This window comes from Hypoxylon trugodes (assembly GCF_022578975.1).
Source record: "Hypoxylon trugodes strain CBS 135444 unplaced genomic scaffold F4822scaffold_4, whole genome shotgun sequence".
Lineage (NCBI taxonomy): Eukaryota > Fungi > Ascomycota > Sordariomycetes > Xylariales > Hypoxylaceae > Hypoxylon > Hypoxylon trugodes.
This window is the reverse complement of record NW_026250019.1, coordinates 1,096,924-1,112,403: the sequence shown is the minus strand read 5'-3', so window position 1 is coordinate 1,112,403 and position 15,480 is coordinate 1,096,924. Positions and strand designations below refer to the sequence as shown.

General features: G+C 47.6%; 4 protein-coding genes across 4 annotated transcripts; 2 read left to right on the top strand and 2 right to left on the bottom strand.

Moving 5' to 3' along the window:
* Window positions 1-20: 20 nt before the first annotated feature.
* F4822DRAFT_205223 (uncharacterized protein) lies at window positions 21-1,936 on the bottom strand. The gene is made up of 2 exons (XM_051453783.1): window positions 961-1,936; window positions 21-878 (listed from the first exon to the last, which is right to left on the bottom strand). Exons 1-2 carry the CDS (start codon window positions 1,592-1,594, stop codon window positions 196-198), a joined length of 1,317 nt encoding a protein of 438 aa, XP_051315344.1. The 5' UTR covers window positions 1,595-1,936; the 3' UTR covers window positions 21-195.
* Window positions 1,937-2,555: 619 nt separating this feature from the next.
* Window positions 2,556-4,741, bottom strand: F4822DRAFT_398831 (uncharacterized protein). Its single transcript, XM_051457727.1, has one exon. The coding sequence runs from the start codon at window positions 4,645-4,647 to the stop codon at window positions 2,821-2,823; it is 1,827 nt and encodes a 608-aa protein (XP_051315343.1). The 5' UTR covers window positions 4,648-4,741; the 3' UTR covers window positions 2,556-2,820.
* A 768-nt stretch (window positions 4,742-5,509) lies between these two features.
* On the top strand, window positions 5,510-11,649 carry F4822DRAFT_427914 (PHD/FYVE-zinc-finger like domain-containing protein; the record flags this gene model as incomplete). The annotated part of the gene is made up of 6 exons (XM_051460823.1): window positions 5,510-5,591; window positions 5,646-5,986; window positions 6,843-9,246; window positions 9,300-10,579; window positions 10,632-10,926; window positions 10,982-11,649. 6 exons carry the CDS (start codon window positions 5,510-5,512, stop codon window positions 11,647-11,649), a joined length of 5,070 nt encoding a protein of 1,689 aa, XP_051315342.1.
* Window positions 11,650-12,333: 684 nt separating this feature from the next.
* F4822DRAFT_205170 (uncharacterized protein) lies at window positions 12,334-14,987 on the top strand. Its single transcript, XM_051453781.1, has 4 exons — window positions 12,334-13,390; window positions 13,505-13,594; window positions 13,831-14,524; window positions 14,587-14,987. Exons 1-4 carry the CDS (start codon window positions 12,488-12,490, stop codon window positions 14,847-14,849), a joined length of 1,950 nt encoding a protein of 649 aa, XP_051315341.1. The 5' UTR covers window positions 12,334-12,487; the 3' UTR covers window positions 14,850-14,987.
* The last annotated feature ends 493 nt before the right edge of the window (window positions 14,988-15,480 follow it).

Here is a 15,480-nt window from a genome sequence, read left to right as displayed (position 1 = left end):
TGAACTATTCCTTCTCTAATGCGATGCCGTAATGCCACCAACTCCATTCAATGCAAATGCGAAATAATCGGCCCAACTCCGTAAATGCTGCAATTTTCGTCGATATTTATGCACAGCCGCCTCGTATCATCTTCATCAATCACAATACCATCTTTTATCTAACGTTCATACCACATAATATCGCCTGTCTGTTGCTCATGCCATAATAGCGGCAAATAATCCAGCTCCAAGCATCACGACTGCACCATGAGCCAACATACCACCCCTCGCTCTGGGTCCACCATTTGGCAACTCTTTCTGTACGGTCGCAGTCGCCGTTGCAGCCGACAGAGTGCAACTCGCTGTACCGCATGCATATCCATTAGGACAACACCCAGCCACAGGCCCTGCATCTCCACCACATAGAAACCATCCCGCGGCACACGTCGCAGTTCCAGTTGCCGACCCCGCTGCATCCGCATCCGACACCGGGACCACGATTGTAGCTCCAATAGACACAATAGTCGTAGAAGCGGCCGGAGGACAAGAAGTCGTGCTGCAATCCCGACCGGTTCTACAACACCCTCCTCCTGCACTAGCAACACAAGCATAGAATCCCGTGGGGCAGTATGATGCGGAGCTACCACTTGTAGGACGATAAGGCGGGACACCACCGGAGTTTGTGTCGGGGGCGGTTGTAGATGTCGGTGTTGAGGAAGACGTCGATGTGGGCGCGTTGGCAGTGGTGGTTTGCGTCGTGGTACTAGTTACCGGCGCACCACCACCGGATGGCGTTACGGTCACGATGACGGTTACGACTTGTGTGCTGGGCGTGGGGATCGAGATTGCGGTTGAGGTTAGGGTTGTTTGGGTTATTATTGAGATGCTGCTGGCGACGCCTGGACATGGCATGTTAGCACTCTTCGTCAATTCCAAAGTTTCTTCAATCCCTTCAATAAAATAGGAGAAAATGGTACTTACAACCAACACTAGCACACACAAACCCCGGGATACAGCATCCACCACCTACGTTCGCAGGACAAGCCGTAGAGCCATCGGCACATGTGCCGACCGTAACGCCACAGTTCTGGCCATTAGGACAACATCCTACATTACCGGCATCAGGCGCATTGGTAACGACGAAGCAGCTTGTGCCGTCGGTGCAGCAGTAGTTGGGCTGGTCAATGTTGGTACAGCTGTGCGTCCCAGCAGGACATGCGAATTGGCGGCCTTGTAGCTTCGACAAAACTTCGCGCGCGCGTCGGTATAACAGCAATCCCGTATCTTCTTGTTTCTTATCCGTTTCTCCTTTATTCGTTCCCGCTCTTATATTTGCGCTCCTGAGTTCAGTATCTCGATAGTCGTAGTGTAAAGGATAAGGCGGTTGGAACGGAATCGCAGCGGAGCTGTTGCTAGAAAGGAGCATGTCGTCATCAGATGCGCGATGATGTAGCGGTTGTGGACCGAATGCGTAGAACTCGGGAAATATCTTCTCGCCCTCGTCAAGCGACATCTTTCGAATTGCCGTTGGGTGTTGCGCGCGTACTTTCGTCGCGGCGGCGAGAAGTAGGAGGAGCGAGGATGGTAGGCTAAACATTGCTTTTGGGAGGTACATGATCGCCGATTATCGACACCCAAGAAGGGTGTCTGCAGATTGTCGCGACGGAAGGGTAATTGCTTTTTACCAGTGTCTCGGTAACCAGGTGAAATTGTCAATTATATAGTGCCCAGGGAAAATGACGGCAGGCATCTATGTTGACGATGATGCTTGTTTACGGGAGCGTGCCGATGAAGTTACACTGGTAGTGGGCACCGTTTCCCGTTTCCCAGCTGTGCAACTTGCTAAACAATCCGTTTGTTCGCCTAGCTATCAGCTCGGCTTTAATTAACGAGGGAAGCCATCGGATTGGATACAAAATGTCCTCGACACGATCTTGTAATGCGTGACTTGTCAATTTATTGACAACAATAGCCCCCGAGTCAAAGAAAAAAAGGGTTGTTTAATTGAATGGAGACTCGAGAGACGAATGGTCATTTCTAGGTCCCAGCGTCAAACAACAAAGGGTAATCTGGCGGTGGCTGAGTCTGGGTCTCTGGGATCGACATGGGTCCCCTTCTGTTGACAACGCATCAAAGTGCCAGTCGGAATCGTTCACGATCTCCCTAACATGGCAGCTCGGAAAATCAGCTGTAGCATTGGACGTCGAAATATCAATATTTCCAGAATAGGTAAATAAAACAAGTGAAGTGGTCGATACTACCTAACTGTAGGTGTGTTTCGTACGCCTACATCCAATCAATGACAAATTATGACATGAACGACACATTTTCACAGTCACATATATTCCAAATCATTGATGACTCCGCACATTATTCATTGCGAATAATGGTCATGGCACATTCAGAATTAGCAAAATAATCATAATACTTTTATACTCCTGACTTTTTATTCCTTGAATACCATGCATTTGGGTGTTCCTATTCCGGTCCCAATCAGGTAAGCTTCTAGAAGTCTAGTCCCTGCATACGATCGACAGATCATTTACGTCAGGGAACGCAGTAGAGATAGCGGGGAATAACAGGATTAAACTTCTTTATTTCGAAAGGAGTCGTTGCAGACCTATGTATGTAGCAGACAAGTTTTGTGTGTCGCGCATGTCCAAGCACTGAATAATTAGGCCTTACTTTCCTCGCTCGATATTCACGATAGAATATCTCACATTATACCTATCCCATTGAGATATTCCCAGTATATATACATGATGGTCGTACAAATGTCTCATTGATATCAGGTATCATATGTCCATAACTGCGTCGTTACAAATACAAGTCCACGCAACATTACCATAGTTGCTGCTGCGATTCGTCGTCGTTATCGGGAACCTCAATGATCTTATCAAACTTGCTATCCGAATACTGCTTCTTCAAGAAGGCAGAGCAAAGGACACCCGTTGCCACGCTAACATTAAGACTTTCCACGGCGGAAGATCCAGAATGATTCGGTATCGAAACTTCATAATCCGCCATCCGTCTCGTTTTACTCGAAAGACCCTCTCCTTCACTTCCAACCATTAGAATTGTTGGTTGGCTCGATAATGGATCGTATGATTCTACTCTGTCTGGTGTGAGATGTTTTCCCTCTCTAGGTCGAGAACCTGGCGCCACTGCAGCATAGACCACCCAGCCCGCCTCCTTGGATCGAGTGAGGAAATTGAGCGTGGTATCGACTGAGAACAGCTTAACAACTTCGGAGGCACCAGCAGATGCTTTCAAAGCCACCGAAGTCAATGTAGCGGAATGGCCTTTTGTGATCCCGATGGCGTTAACACCTAGAAAAGCTGCCGATCGTAGGATAGCACCTAAATTGCCCGGATCTAGAATACCATCCAATAATAGAACAAACGGTTTCCTGCCAGGTGGTAGGGTGCATTCGACAAAGTCAGAAGTGCCATTCACCTGGGCCTCTTCGACAGATTGGTGAGCCAGCGCGATACTGAATCCGGGGGTTGGTTCTTCGGTCCATTCACCTAGAGATCTAAGTGGCAATTGAGGTAATGGAGATGCCTCAAGAACACAGCCATTATGCGGTCGACCATCGCTCATTTTATCCATCATCCGCAATCCCACATTGTCCGTCACCTTTTTGACGGTGACACCAACTTGGTTCGCCTGTCTTTCAAGGCCGGTGATACCCGAAGCATCTCGTCGATTTTCTCCGCAGTAAAGATATAGATTATAAAGTTGTCGCGTGGTGTTTTTAAGGGCAGCCTCAACTACAGAGCGGCCATAGAGAAATTGCGATGCTGCGGTAGTGCGATGAAGGCGGATAGAACCACTATCTTTTGGTCCACTGTCTCTTGATGAGGTTTGTCGGAATGTGGGTTCTTCATCTTTTTGATATCGCTCTCGCTCCCTATTTTCCCTAGGTTCCCTAAGCTCCCCAAACGCTCTCGACTCCGCCGGCTTCTCTAAAGGCTGACGAAAATCGCGCTCTTTTCTTTGAAATCCGGAACTGGAGAACCTATCTCGCGGAGGCCTAGCGAAATCTCTTGAATTATTCGACGTCCTATCGCCGAATGCTCTCGATTCATTTGAAGATGGGCTGAAACGTGATGACGGACGAGACCTTCCTTTCCCTTCCACTGAACGGCTTCTCCTAGAAAAATCGCGACCTCCTCGATCATTTCTATCCGAGGATGACTTTTGTCCTGAACTGGACTCAAAATCCTTGAAAAATTGACTCCGTGTTACCCTATCTTCCCTTCCGCGTTGCTCTGGTTGCTCTCTTTCGCTCAAGTCGCCCAATTTGCGTCGTAAGGGACCATTCCCCAGTTGGTAAACTAGACTCTTCTTCCCAAACTCTTCATCCGGATCATAGAAGCGTGCCCGTCTAGACTTTGGCTTAGGAGTTGTGAATGTGATGTCTTTCTTGCCTTTTTTAATCTTAAACGTCGGCAGTTCCTCAGGTAAACCTCTTTTTGATCTAGCTGTGTTCAAAGCTGTCTTTTTGAAGCCTTGAGCTCTAGCCTTCTCCGAGTTCCGAAGTCCACGATGGATGGCCGAGAGAGAAGAGGCACGTGAGGGAACATAAGTAGGCCTTAGAATGGCCCAGGATCTAAATAATACGTCATGTCCACTCCGTAAACATGAAGAGTTGAAGAAAATCATTGCATGTTTCAGAATAAACAGACCATATGAAGCTTAAAGACAGCTCTAGAGAAATAGAAAATCTATTTATGTCCTATAGAAATGTGATCGTATTCATCGATGGCAAACTAAATAAATTTGCTTTTTGGAAATTTTCGAGGTACTAAATTTCTTATCTCTTATCAGCTATAATAGACCCATATTAAAAAGCTTAGCTACATAAAGTACCGAAGTACTTCGGTACATACACGTAGGTACTTGAACGCCGGATGGACCTGCCACACTTACAAATGCAAGTACACGTACGCTACAGGTACGCGCCGTACCTACCCGTAGGTACATGCAAGTGCCTAAAAATTGCCCTCGTCGTTGCTTAGGTGGGTGTCTCGTCAACGTTCTAGGTAGGTACGCCCCCACACCTGTACCTATGCAGGTAACTTTAAGTAGCGGGCTTCAGGACTGTTAGAGGGAATACATAACCCCACCAACTCGGCCGATTTTCCTAATTAATTACTTAACTCGACTAACCCTAACGCCGACGCGTGAACCCAATCTCTTACCGCGTCCCTCTCCAGAATCAAGCAAATCTTCAACTCGATATTTTCATCGACGGTGCACTAGACGCATTCCTTTCTCGTCGCTCTCTAATTTTCTTTGGGACGTCTTTATTTGATACCGGCGTTTTCTTTACGGTAAGTTTTTCTATTTTTAGAACCACCAATTATCTATTTATTTCGAATGCGCCGGATTTTAATCGCTAACCTTTCACCAGATCGGCTTTGATACCCCAACGGCGGCGCCTTGTGCAATTTACCTGCTTTTTATGTACCCCCATATTGACGTCTTTCGATTTTTCTTTTTTTTATTCTGGTAATCTCGGACCATGGATAGTCCGGCGAGTGACGCCGAGATGGAGGATGTCGATGACAATTATCCTCAAGTCCTCGGCGATCCCCCGGTTGATGGTAAGTTAGCTCACCATTTATTTATTGAGCAATATACTAATCATTATATACAAGGCGACTCGGATTCAGATAAGGAAGATTCAGTTCCGAATCTGGATGAAGGTTATGACCCTACACCGGATGCAAACCTGATCTCTAACTCAGATTTGGATTTGGATTCCGGCGTTAAGGACGCAGATGATGATGATTATCAAGAGTACGATGATCAAGATGATTACGACGAAGCCGCGCCGGTCAAGGGACGGCCGATAGAAATAGTAATCCCACGGCCCTCCCGTCCATCCGACTATCAACGTATACCTCCTAGCGAGGTAGTAGAAAGACTCCTAGGTCTATTTCAGGTTGCCAAGGATCTCTACTACAACATAGAATACCAAGATGGTCACATTGGTCTAGTGAGTTGTTTTTCTTTATATTGCTTTTTACATCTATATCGCTTCATCTTTTATAGGCCATCCATGGCGACTATGCCTTTCGTCGACGCGGTATATGTCTTATTCACAACATCCCCTAATCCCCGAATAACTTTGTGACTTATTTCACTTATCTCTTGCCTTCCCTAGCCGCTTAGTCGCGGTTTCTCCTGCCTTCTAAGCCGAGTGCCGACGAGGTGGATATCTTCGTCGACCATACCTTCACATATAGGTGAGATCGAGGATTAGGCAGTTACTTACCTTCTACTCGCCCCGTTCACCGGTATAGAGCAAGGCGGGTTCTACCTGTGAATATCGCTAGGCTGCTCTTAACATGGCGCAGTATAACCCGCCATGTTCACTTTCCTTTCACTCAACCTTCTAGACATCCTACTTTTACACACTGATCCGCGAAACGATCTATTTTTACTTGAGATAACCCTAATCGAACACATTGCATACATCTCACACCTACGCCCCTCCCCTGAACTCAATTGCCTACATTCATATTCATTGAGAGGTGCTCCCTTTTGATTGCTTCGAAAGTATTCGAAGGGCATCTTGCCCCTCCTTAGGGCAGCTTGGACAAGATGGTAGGTTCCCTACAACCAAGCGTGAAAAACTCGCACTTCACGCCTCCGTCGCCATTACGAAGTCGTACTTTCAATTCCCTACTTGTCCATTTAATGTTGGGAATCTCCAATCTTATATACGCTTTCATTTTGAAGATATAGATTTATATTTGCTTCTACTGTTTTGTTTTTGCAATGCCCTATTGTTTTCAACGCCCCAATTGAAGAAGCATTTAATTTACCTACCATGCTAACCATTTTAATAGTTAGCATATGATGATTTGATCCAATTGGAAAATGGATCATATGCTCTACGCCAATATCAACGCGAGCACCAAGATCCAAGAATTAGCCTAAACCAGCTCTCTTTTAGCAAGCACCCTGCAAAGCGTGCTCTCCCGGAAGACGATTACGATGAATCAGACTCGGATCACCCTAAACGTCAGCAGAAGCGACCCAGGTCGTCAACTCCTGTTCAACCCGCTCGCAGAAGTGCTCGACAAGCTTCTTTACAAGCATACTGGGGAGAATCATCCGATAATAGTCGAAGAAAGAAACTCTTCAGTGGCTACTATGGACTTTCCGATGATGAAGATGAAGATGAAGATGAAGAACCTACGCCTCTCAAAAAGGCCTTCACGCGCCAATCCAAATTGCGTTTTTCTAGTGCGAGAGTCACCCGATCCATGAATCCAACTCGTCAACAGGTTCATAACAACTCCGAAGATGAATTGGCACAATCCTCGGATTCCGACCAAGATGGGGACTATACTGAAGCTATTCCCTTCATTCGTTCCGATATTGGCGGCGCGCAGTCACGCAATAAAAAGCATCGAGGACGCCCCTCGCTTGCTAGATATGTAGGCGACGACTCTGAGATCGAGTTTGAGCCGGTTCGCAAATCACAGAGAGCGAACAGGGTTACGAAGAGCATGCGAGTTCCTAACGTTAATGACGAGTACGAACAAATACATGCTGCGCCGGCTGCACAAAAGATTGCTGCAGTGAAAGAGAAGTTTGAGGCTTATTCCGAGGAATCCGAATTTCCAACCGTTCATTCAGAGACGTGCGAATCCTGTAACGATAGAGGAGATCACACCCAGGGCACTTTTATACCATGCCAAGGCTGCTCTCTCTCCTTCCACAAGCATTGTATTGGCGCACGCTCTATGCGTGACCACCGAGCCACAAAGGTTGCCCAAGATAAGTTCGTACTCCAGTGTAAGTTCTGTATCGGATTGTATCAGTCAAAAGACTATCGCGCTCCCGATTATTCATTGTGCCAAGTTTGCAAGCACCCGGGTGTCTCGTGTGAGGCATTCTCACTGAAGAAAACCACAAAGGAAGAAGAAGCCGTTAGGGTCCAGAATGGAGGGGAAGATCCAATCGCACAGATTGAACCCAGTCTCATTGACAATGAGAACAATGTGCTCTTCCGCTGCACAGGGTGTAAGCGTACCTACCACTGGGAGCATCTGCCTCCGCTTAATTCAGACACCTTGGCTGGAGCAAGCATTCGCGACGAGCGTCTTGAAGAGTATTCTAGGGCTGGATGGCGATGCAAAGATTGCCAGGAGACACAGTTAAAGATACATGCATTAGTTGCATGGCGCCCTGCTGATCAGAGCACCTATACTAAGAGTCAACTAATCAATGATCTCAATGCTGATCAAATTGAATACTTGGTCAAATGGGATGGCCAGTCACATTATCACGACACTTGGATGCCCGGAGCTTGGGTATTCGGTGTAGCTACGGCACCTATGCGCAATGCATTCTTGAAACGCGAGAACACCGAATTTCCAAAGATGACGACCGAGTCTGCTATCGAGGAGGAATGGCTATTGGCTGACGTTATCCTTGCTGTGAAATACCAACGTGGTTCAAGTGCTTCCTCCAAAGCGCAAGACCTAGCCCGCATCTCGGATGTGGTGGCAGTATATGTCAAATTTCAAGGTCTGGGTTACGACGAAGTAGTTTGGGACGAGCCGCCGCCTCAAGATTCCGGCGCACGTTGGGATGCTTTTGTAGCCGCGTACGAGGAACATCTTAATGGAAGGTATTTCCGATCTGTTTCGGACCAACAAATACGGGAACGGATCAACAAGTACCGTTTGCTTGACTTCCAGAAAGATTGCGAACTAAAATCACAACCGCCCAGTTTGAGGGAAGGACGTTCCCTTATGGAATATCAAATGGAGGGCGTAAACTGGCTGCTTTACAATTTTCACCAGCAGCAGAACGTGATTCTTGCTGACGAGATGGGCCTCGGCAAAACGATCCAGATTGTTTCATTCATCAGCGCTCTTGTACAAGACCGACCCAAGGTTTGGCCATTCCTTATTGTCGTTCCGAATTCGACGTGTCCCAACTGGCGTCGCGAACTGAAAAGCTGGGTTCCTGGTATTCGAGTAGTAGCATACCATGGTGGTAAGGTCTCTCAGGATCTTGCATTCACACATGAACTCTTCCCCAATGGCGTTAGGGACGGGATGAAAGCACACGTCGTAATCATGTCTTACGAAGCAGCCGTTACATTGAAAAGCACTTTCAACAGTGTCAAGTGGGCTGGTTTGGTAGTCGATGAGGGCCAACGGCTCAAAAATGAGGACACTATCCTATACAAAACCTTGACTGGAATGAATATTCCTTGCAGAGTTCTTCTAACAGGTGAGTAGTGATAAAGGATTCTTATGCTGGCTTAACCTGCTAACATTCATTAGGCACACCGTTGCAGAACAACAAGAGAGAGCTTTTTAATCTTCTCCAGTTTATTGACCCTCGAAACGACGCTGAAGAGCTTGATGCGAAGTATGCTATTTTAACCAAGGAGAATATTCCAGAGATACATAGTCTCATTCGCCCCTACTTCTTGCGACGCACTAAACTTCAGGTCTTGAAGTTCTTGCCACCAATGGCTCAAGTCATTGTACCCGTTACTATGACATTATTGCAGGAGAAACTATGCAGGTCTATCATGGCCAAAAACCCCGAGCTTGTAAAAGCTATCGTCTCAAAAAGAAAGCTAACCAAGGGCGACCGAAAGACACTTGGTAATATTATGATGGACCTCCGGCAATGTCTTTGCCATCCGTTCTGCTTCAACAGCGAGGTTGAAGACAAATTCGTGAGCGATCAAGAGTTGCAGCGGAACCTTATTGAGGCATCACCAAAACTCAAGCTCCTTGAAATCATGCTCCCGAAGCTGAAAGAGAACGGCCATCGAGTGCTTATCTTCAGCCAATTCCTAGGTTGTTTGGATATTCTCGAGGACTTCCTAACATCGCTGGGTCTCAAGTACGGGCGTATCGACGGAAAAATTTCCGCCCTTAAGAAACAAAAGCAAATTGACGCTTTCAACGCGCCAGACTCTTCACTATTTGCTATGCTTCTATCGACACGTTCTGGCGGTGTCGGAATCAATCTTGCAACAGCAGATACCGTCATAATTTATGATCCAGATTGGAATCCTCATCAGGATATTCAGGCTATTTCGCGAGCACATCGCATCGGTCAAAAGGAAAAAGTTTTATGTTTCCAGCTCACCACCAAAAACACAGTTGAAGAGGAAATCATGCAAACAGGCAGGCGCAAGATGGCCTTGGACCACGCATTGATTGAGAGTCTAGATAGCGAAAACCAGGACGATCGTGATATCGAGTCGATCTTGACAAGAGGTGCAGAATCGCTCTTTAGCGATAAAGATAAAGTCAAGATCACATACACCCCAGCCTCAGTTGACAAATTACTTGACAGAAGCCAAGCTGAAAGCACAAATGCTAACGACCAGACAGCCGAAACGCAATTCTCAGTTGCACGCGTTTGGGCTAACGACACAGGCACATTGAACGATAACACCATCAGTGCCGACGATAACAACGCCCCGGCAGCTGACTCCAGTGTCTGGGAAAATATCCTCAGGCTTCGTGAGGAGGAGCATCAGAAAGAGGTTGCTACTCAAAAAGCGGAGTATGGTCGTGGTGCCAGGCGACGGGCTACTCAAGTAAGTTGTTACACCCCAGACTTTTATCTACACAACCACTAACAGAGAGCAGCCAATCAATTATAACAGTGCCCTAGTAGGTGTCTTTGCCGGCATTGACTCTGATTCTGACGAAGATGAAGATGAAGACACAGATGAGTTAACAGACGAGCAGCGCCCCAAAGCGGACAGCGACGGCGATTCCGATGTTGATACGGAAGACGAACTATACATCGATAATGGTGTCGACGACGATCTCGACGATAACGATGTTGACGCCGACGATTACAATGTCGATGGACGTAGCGTTCAGGCTCTTGGTGGGATTAAGCAGGAAATCCCGGCGGCAAAGATTAAGGCTCCCAAAGGTAGATCTGCAAGCGCACCACCAGAGTTGACAGCCCCAATGATTAACAAAACCAGCTTCTCCAGGGCTGACGACGGACGCCCCCGAACCCCCCCGCGCAGCTCTTCCGCAAACAACTCTTCAGAGCATGACTCCAACGTCATGGAAATTGACGAACAGGAGTTTACAAGTCGGCGAGAGAGCGATACAGACTCGAGAGTTACTGCCCCCGATTCCGCGCCCAAGCCTCCCACAGATGAATCCAAACCCTCATCCCTCCATCGTGAAGTCTAACCACATAGTTCCGATATCTCATCATGGACAGCCTCCAATTGCGGGCGTTCTTCCTTCGACTACGAATATTGCTCCCCCGAATTTGCCACCTTCAAACATACTGAAATCAAGTCATACTACTGTTCCGCGACCGCGTGGTCGGCCGCGCAAATACCCCTCTAACAATCCCCCCAAACCCCCTTCTACTGAACAACCTACTAAACCTTCTCCTAATGTTTCCCACGATACGTCTCGCAACCCTTCTGACAATATACTCGCTTCTTTTACTGGCGAAGGAGGCAGCTGTTTAATATGCAAGACCAGACACCCCCCGAATACTACATGCGTTGATTTTAGTTCCGAGGTCTCGATTCGACTCGCTATCGATTCCCTCAGGACTGGTGGAGATCATCCTAAAGTCCTGGCCTTCAAGAATCTTCTAATCAACTATCTACGAGCCATGGCAGGATGACGAGAAAATGGTGACGAAAACCCACGTTCATGAATCAATCAATCAATCCCACGACAAAGTTATGGACGAAGAAAGATGCATGCTTCGCCCATCTTGAGTCCAATTTCCAATCACTTGTCTCTCTGTAAGAAGACATTTTCCTGTAGGACATAGTTTGTTGCTTGCTCATAGACTTAAGTGCTTAAGTAGTCTCTACATTTATGTAGCTACTTTGGTTCTTACCCACGCCATAGGCATCAAGCATCTAGACGGGTACACGAATGAACAATAAAAGCACATTTTGGCAAATTTGGAATTCTTAACTAAGTTTAATTGCGACCAAGACATCTTTTGTGTTATTATTTAAGTGTTTTCTAACTGTTAACTAGGTACAAGGCCGTTTGTCACGTGGGAAACACAAGACAGAGCTGCAGGTAACCGTAGGATGCATCTAACCCTATTTGACGCCTCTCAGCAAACGGCGCCGATAGCACACTTATGGACGTGGATATGTGCGTATGCTCTGTGTCTAGGTATACCAGCTTGCTAGATGGAAATGGTTTCAGCCCTCTTTTAAAGAGTCCCTCTGTCATCTCATTGGAACTACTTTCCTACCTCTTTTTCCCGCCTATTCAGCATCATCTCGACTTTAAAGCTGCCAAGGGTCTTGTTCTACGTGAAATTTCCCAACGTCGACGGTTCGAGCTTCCACACGTTGGTATAAATTAGAGCTCGTGCCCATAGGTTGCCCGTTTGCTTCGTCTCTGCTTTCTTTGGTTTCTTTGATTACTTTCCATTACTCAGGTTCAGACTGTGGTTGCCACATTCATTAAATTCCCAGTTCCTCCTTTTCGTCGATATGGATCCCTCTTTCCTCCCCACACCTCCCGCCTCCGGTCCAAACGTCAACTCCCCCTCCGACCTGTCTTACTCTTCCGGGGGTTCTCGCTCTTCTACTCGAAACAGTTCCCCAGGTTCTATTATTGCAACTTCCTCCTCACCACTACCTCACCCTGCCCCTCTACTTCCTTCTACCTCTCAACAACAAGCAACCGCCCTTCTAGATTTCGACTTAAAAGCGGATATAGAACACAGCCTTCACTCCCTTGCCGAATCCCAATCAGAAATGGACCGAAACCCATTCCAGTCCATTAGCGAACGCCGAACCAAGCTCGCTACAGATCGAAACAGCGTAAACCAGAGCCAGCAATCACAACAACCCCAAGCTATTCAGCCCCAAAGTTTGCGACACAACATGCCTCCCCAACTAGGCCTTTCTACTCGAAACCTCGCTTCCTCTAACTGGCGATCGTCGCAAGCTGAAGACGAGGCAACCGCGCTCATGGCTCGCACCACCGGAAACGGCAGCGGCAACAGCGGCGGTGGTGGTGGTTGTGTGAGCAACGACTACCCACCGTTCGACCCGTCAATCGGTATTCAACACCTGCGACCGCTATCGTTTGGAAGTCCCCATATAGAGCAGTTCTCGCTACCTTCATTTTCTACATCGCAACAGACACAACAGCTACATTCTAACATGCCTTCTACATCCTCCCCCGAGATGCAGATCAACTCTAGCTACGCGTACTGTTTCGATCGCGGTAACGGTCAGTACACGCGATTGATCCCGGCGGATATGTTGCCGCCTCTGGAGGACATCCCTGCACTCCAGCAGGGCTGCACCGGCATGATTGTCCTACCGATGCCACGCGGACTGTCTCCTAGTGGAAGGTCAAGTAACACTGAGACGGTTGTGCTTAGAGTAAGTTACATTTCATTATTTTTTATTATGATTTACTACATTGATTGATATGGATATGCGCATAAAAATATACAAGAGAAGGAGGAATGAATGAGAAGCTGACCCAAAAATCAGAGCTCACCAACCACCCCGTCGTCGCCTTCGGACAACATTCAGGTGAGTAACAACCGTTTGCCCGAAGCACGATATCGTATACAAGAACTGGTATGGCGTCTATTATTTCCCTCGACTTATTGAAACCCCCCATGCAATTTTTCCTTTGTCTTACTATGAATCGCACGTCTTCATTAAACGTAATATCGGATCCTTGCAAATACAAACGCGATTCAATGCCCAAAACATGCTAATCTACCACGAATTGCTTTTTCTTATTTAGCTTGTTCCACACACCAAAAGTCAGCTATGTTGTGAACACAGTGCTAACATAGTCTTTATTATAGTCGCGAATCGATAACATCGTCGCTTCGACGCCTTCGACTCCTACACATCACCATCACACATCGTCCTCTCTTTCAGGCTCCTTCAGCGGTCTGAACCTCGGAGCGCCGACTTCTCTCGCTGCTACCACCGCGCTTGTCCCGGTTTCTATGGCTGCTACCACCGCGACAGTCGCAGTTCCCTCCATCGGCGGACCTTCCCACCAACATTATCACTCACACTCGCATCCTCATGGAAACACCCACAATCACCAGGGACAGAATCAGCCCCAGCGACGCCCTAAGATCTACTGCGACAAGTGGGTTCACGAGGGCGTTTGCGCTTTTACTCAGCAGGGATGCAAGTACAAGCACGAGATGCCGTTTGACAAGGTCACTCAGCACCAGTTGGGTCTGTTCCACGGCTTCCCCGCTTGGTGGAAGAAGCATCAGGCCGACCTGTCGCGACAGCGAGATGCTGCTTTACCTATGGCTGGTGAGGAGCCGGCTCGTTTGAGCAGTGATAACGGACCTTTCATGGGACGAGGTGGTAACGGAGGTGATAGTGGCAGTGGAATTGGAGGTGGAGGACTCCCGAGTTGGCGACGAAGTGGAGGTGCTAGTGCTGCTAGTACTAGTGATCCCGCTGAACAGAAGTCGCTTGGAACTGGACGAGGCCTGGGGCGCGGCGTTGGAGGTGGAGTGCGAAACCCGATAGGTAAGTTTCAATTTGTTCCATTCCCCAGCGATTATTCGGCGATCTAACATTATTCTTCTTAGTATCTTACGGCTCTCCCTTCGGACCTATTGCGCCGCCTACTCGTACTTCTACGACTACACCAGCTACAACCTATAACCCGGAAGCTCCTATGGGTTACCAGGCTCAGGCGCAGCAGATGCCCAAGGCAGGTAGTAATGCTATTCCGACTACAAACCCGTTCTCTTCCCTAGAGGCTCTCGGCGAGAACAGCAGTGGCAGTGGTAGCGGTAAGGACGAACCTTCATGCCCGGTACCGAGCTCTAGCGGAGCACGTCTTACTTAAGGCACGAAATGCGCAAACAATCCAAACGACTTGGAATTAAAATAGATAACGACTACTGATCTCTCATTGCTTGGAATTATTTCCTCATCTGAAGAGAGACGAAAAAAAGGATAGGATTTTCCCTACCCTTTGTGCCTACCTACTATTGGATGGCCCGGCGAAACCGCCCACGATACTTATGTTCTCTTTGGGTTCCCCATAGACTTTTCGTTCATTCCCCAATACGTCGCATGCATATGCATGTCTATACATACATACGGCATCTATTTCCCACTTCACGATATGACGGGGTACTTCCCACTGTTTGTACCGATCTGCTCATACACAGGCATTTGCGTTGCGTTGCATTCTTCTTTCGTTTTACGGTCTCTCGTTCTGGGAAAGAGAGGCTTTCCTATGACTTTTACGCGTACGATGACGGAAACGATGATATGACGGGAATGGATCTCACGGGTGGTAGCACTATCGCTTCGCCACCGTATTTCCCACGCAACTGAAGATGACCCACGATATTTCATTCTGACTTCATCATCGGCGTTCCGTTCTACTTTGCTCAAGGAGCACAAAAAAAGTTACGTCACGTTTTTCATTCGAGATTGAGGAACCAAAATTCCACAAAAGGCACAGATGA

Coding starts and splice junctions, on each gene's coding strand:
- F4822DRAFT_205223 (XM_051453783.1), bottom strand. CDS start 1,594: ATGTACCTCCCAAAAGCAATGTTTAGCCTACCATCCTCGCTCCTCCTA. Junction 879..960: donor TGTGTGTGCTAGTGTTGGTT/GTAAGTACCATT, acceptor TGCCATGTCCAG/GCGTCGCCAGCAGCATCTCA.
- F4822DRAFT_398831 (XM_051457727.1), bottom strand. CDS start 4,647: ATGATTTTCTTCAACTCTTCATGTTTACGGAGTGGACATGACGTATTA.
- F4822DRAFT_205170 (XM_051453781.1), top strand. CDS start 12,488: ATGGATCCCTCTTTCCTCCCCACACCTCCCGCCTCCGGTCCAAACGTC. Junction 13,595..13,830: donor GATATCGTATACAAGAACTG/GTATGGCGTCTA, acceptor TCTTTATTATAG/TCGCGAATCGATAACATCGT. Junction 14,525..14,586: donor TGGAGTGCGAAACCCGATAG/GTAAGTTTCAAT, acceptor TATTCTTCTTAG/TATCTTACGGCTCTCCCTTC.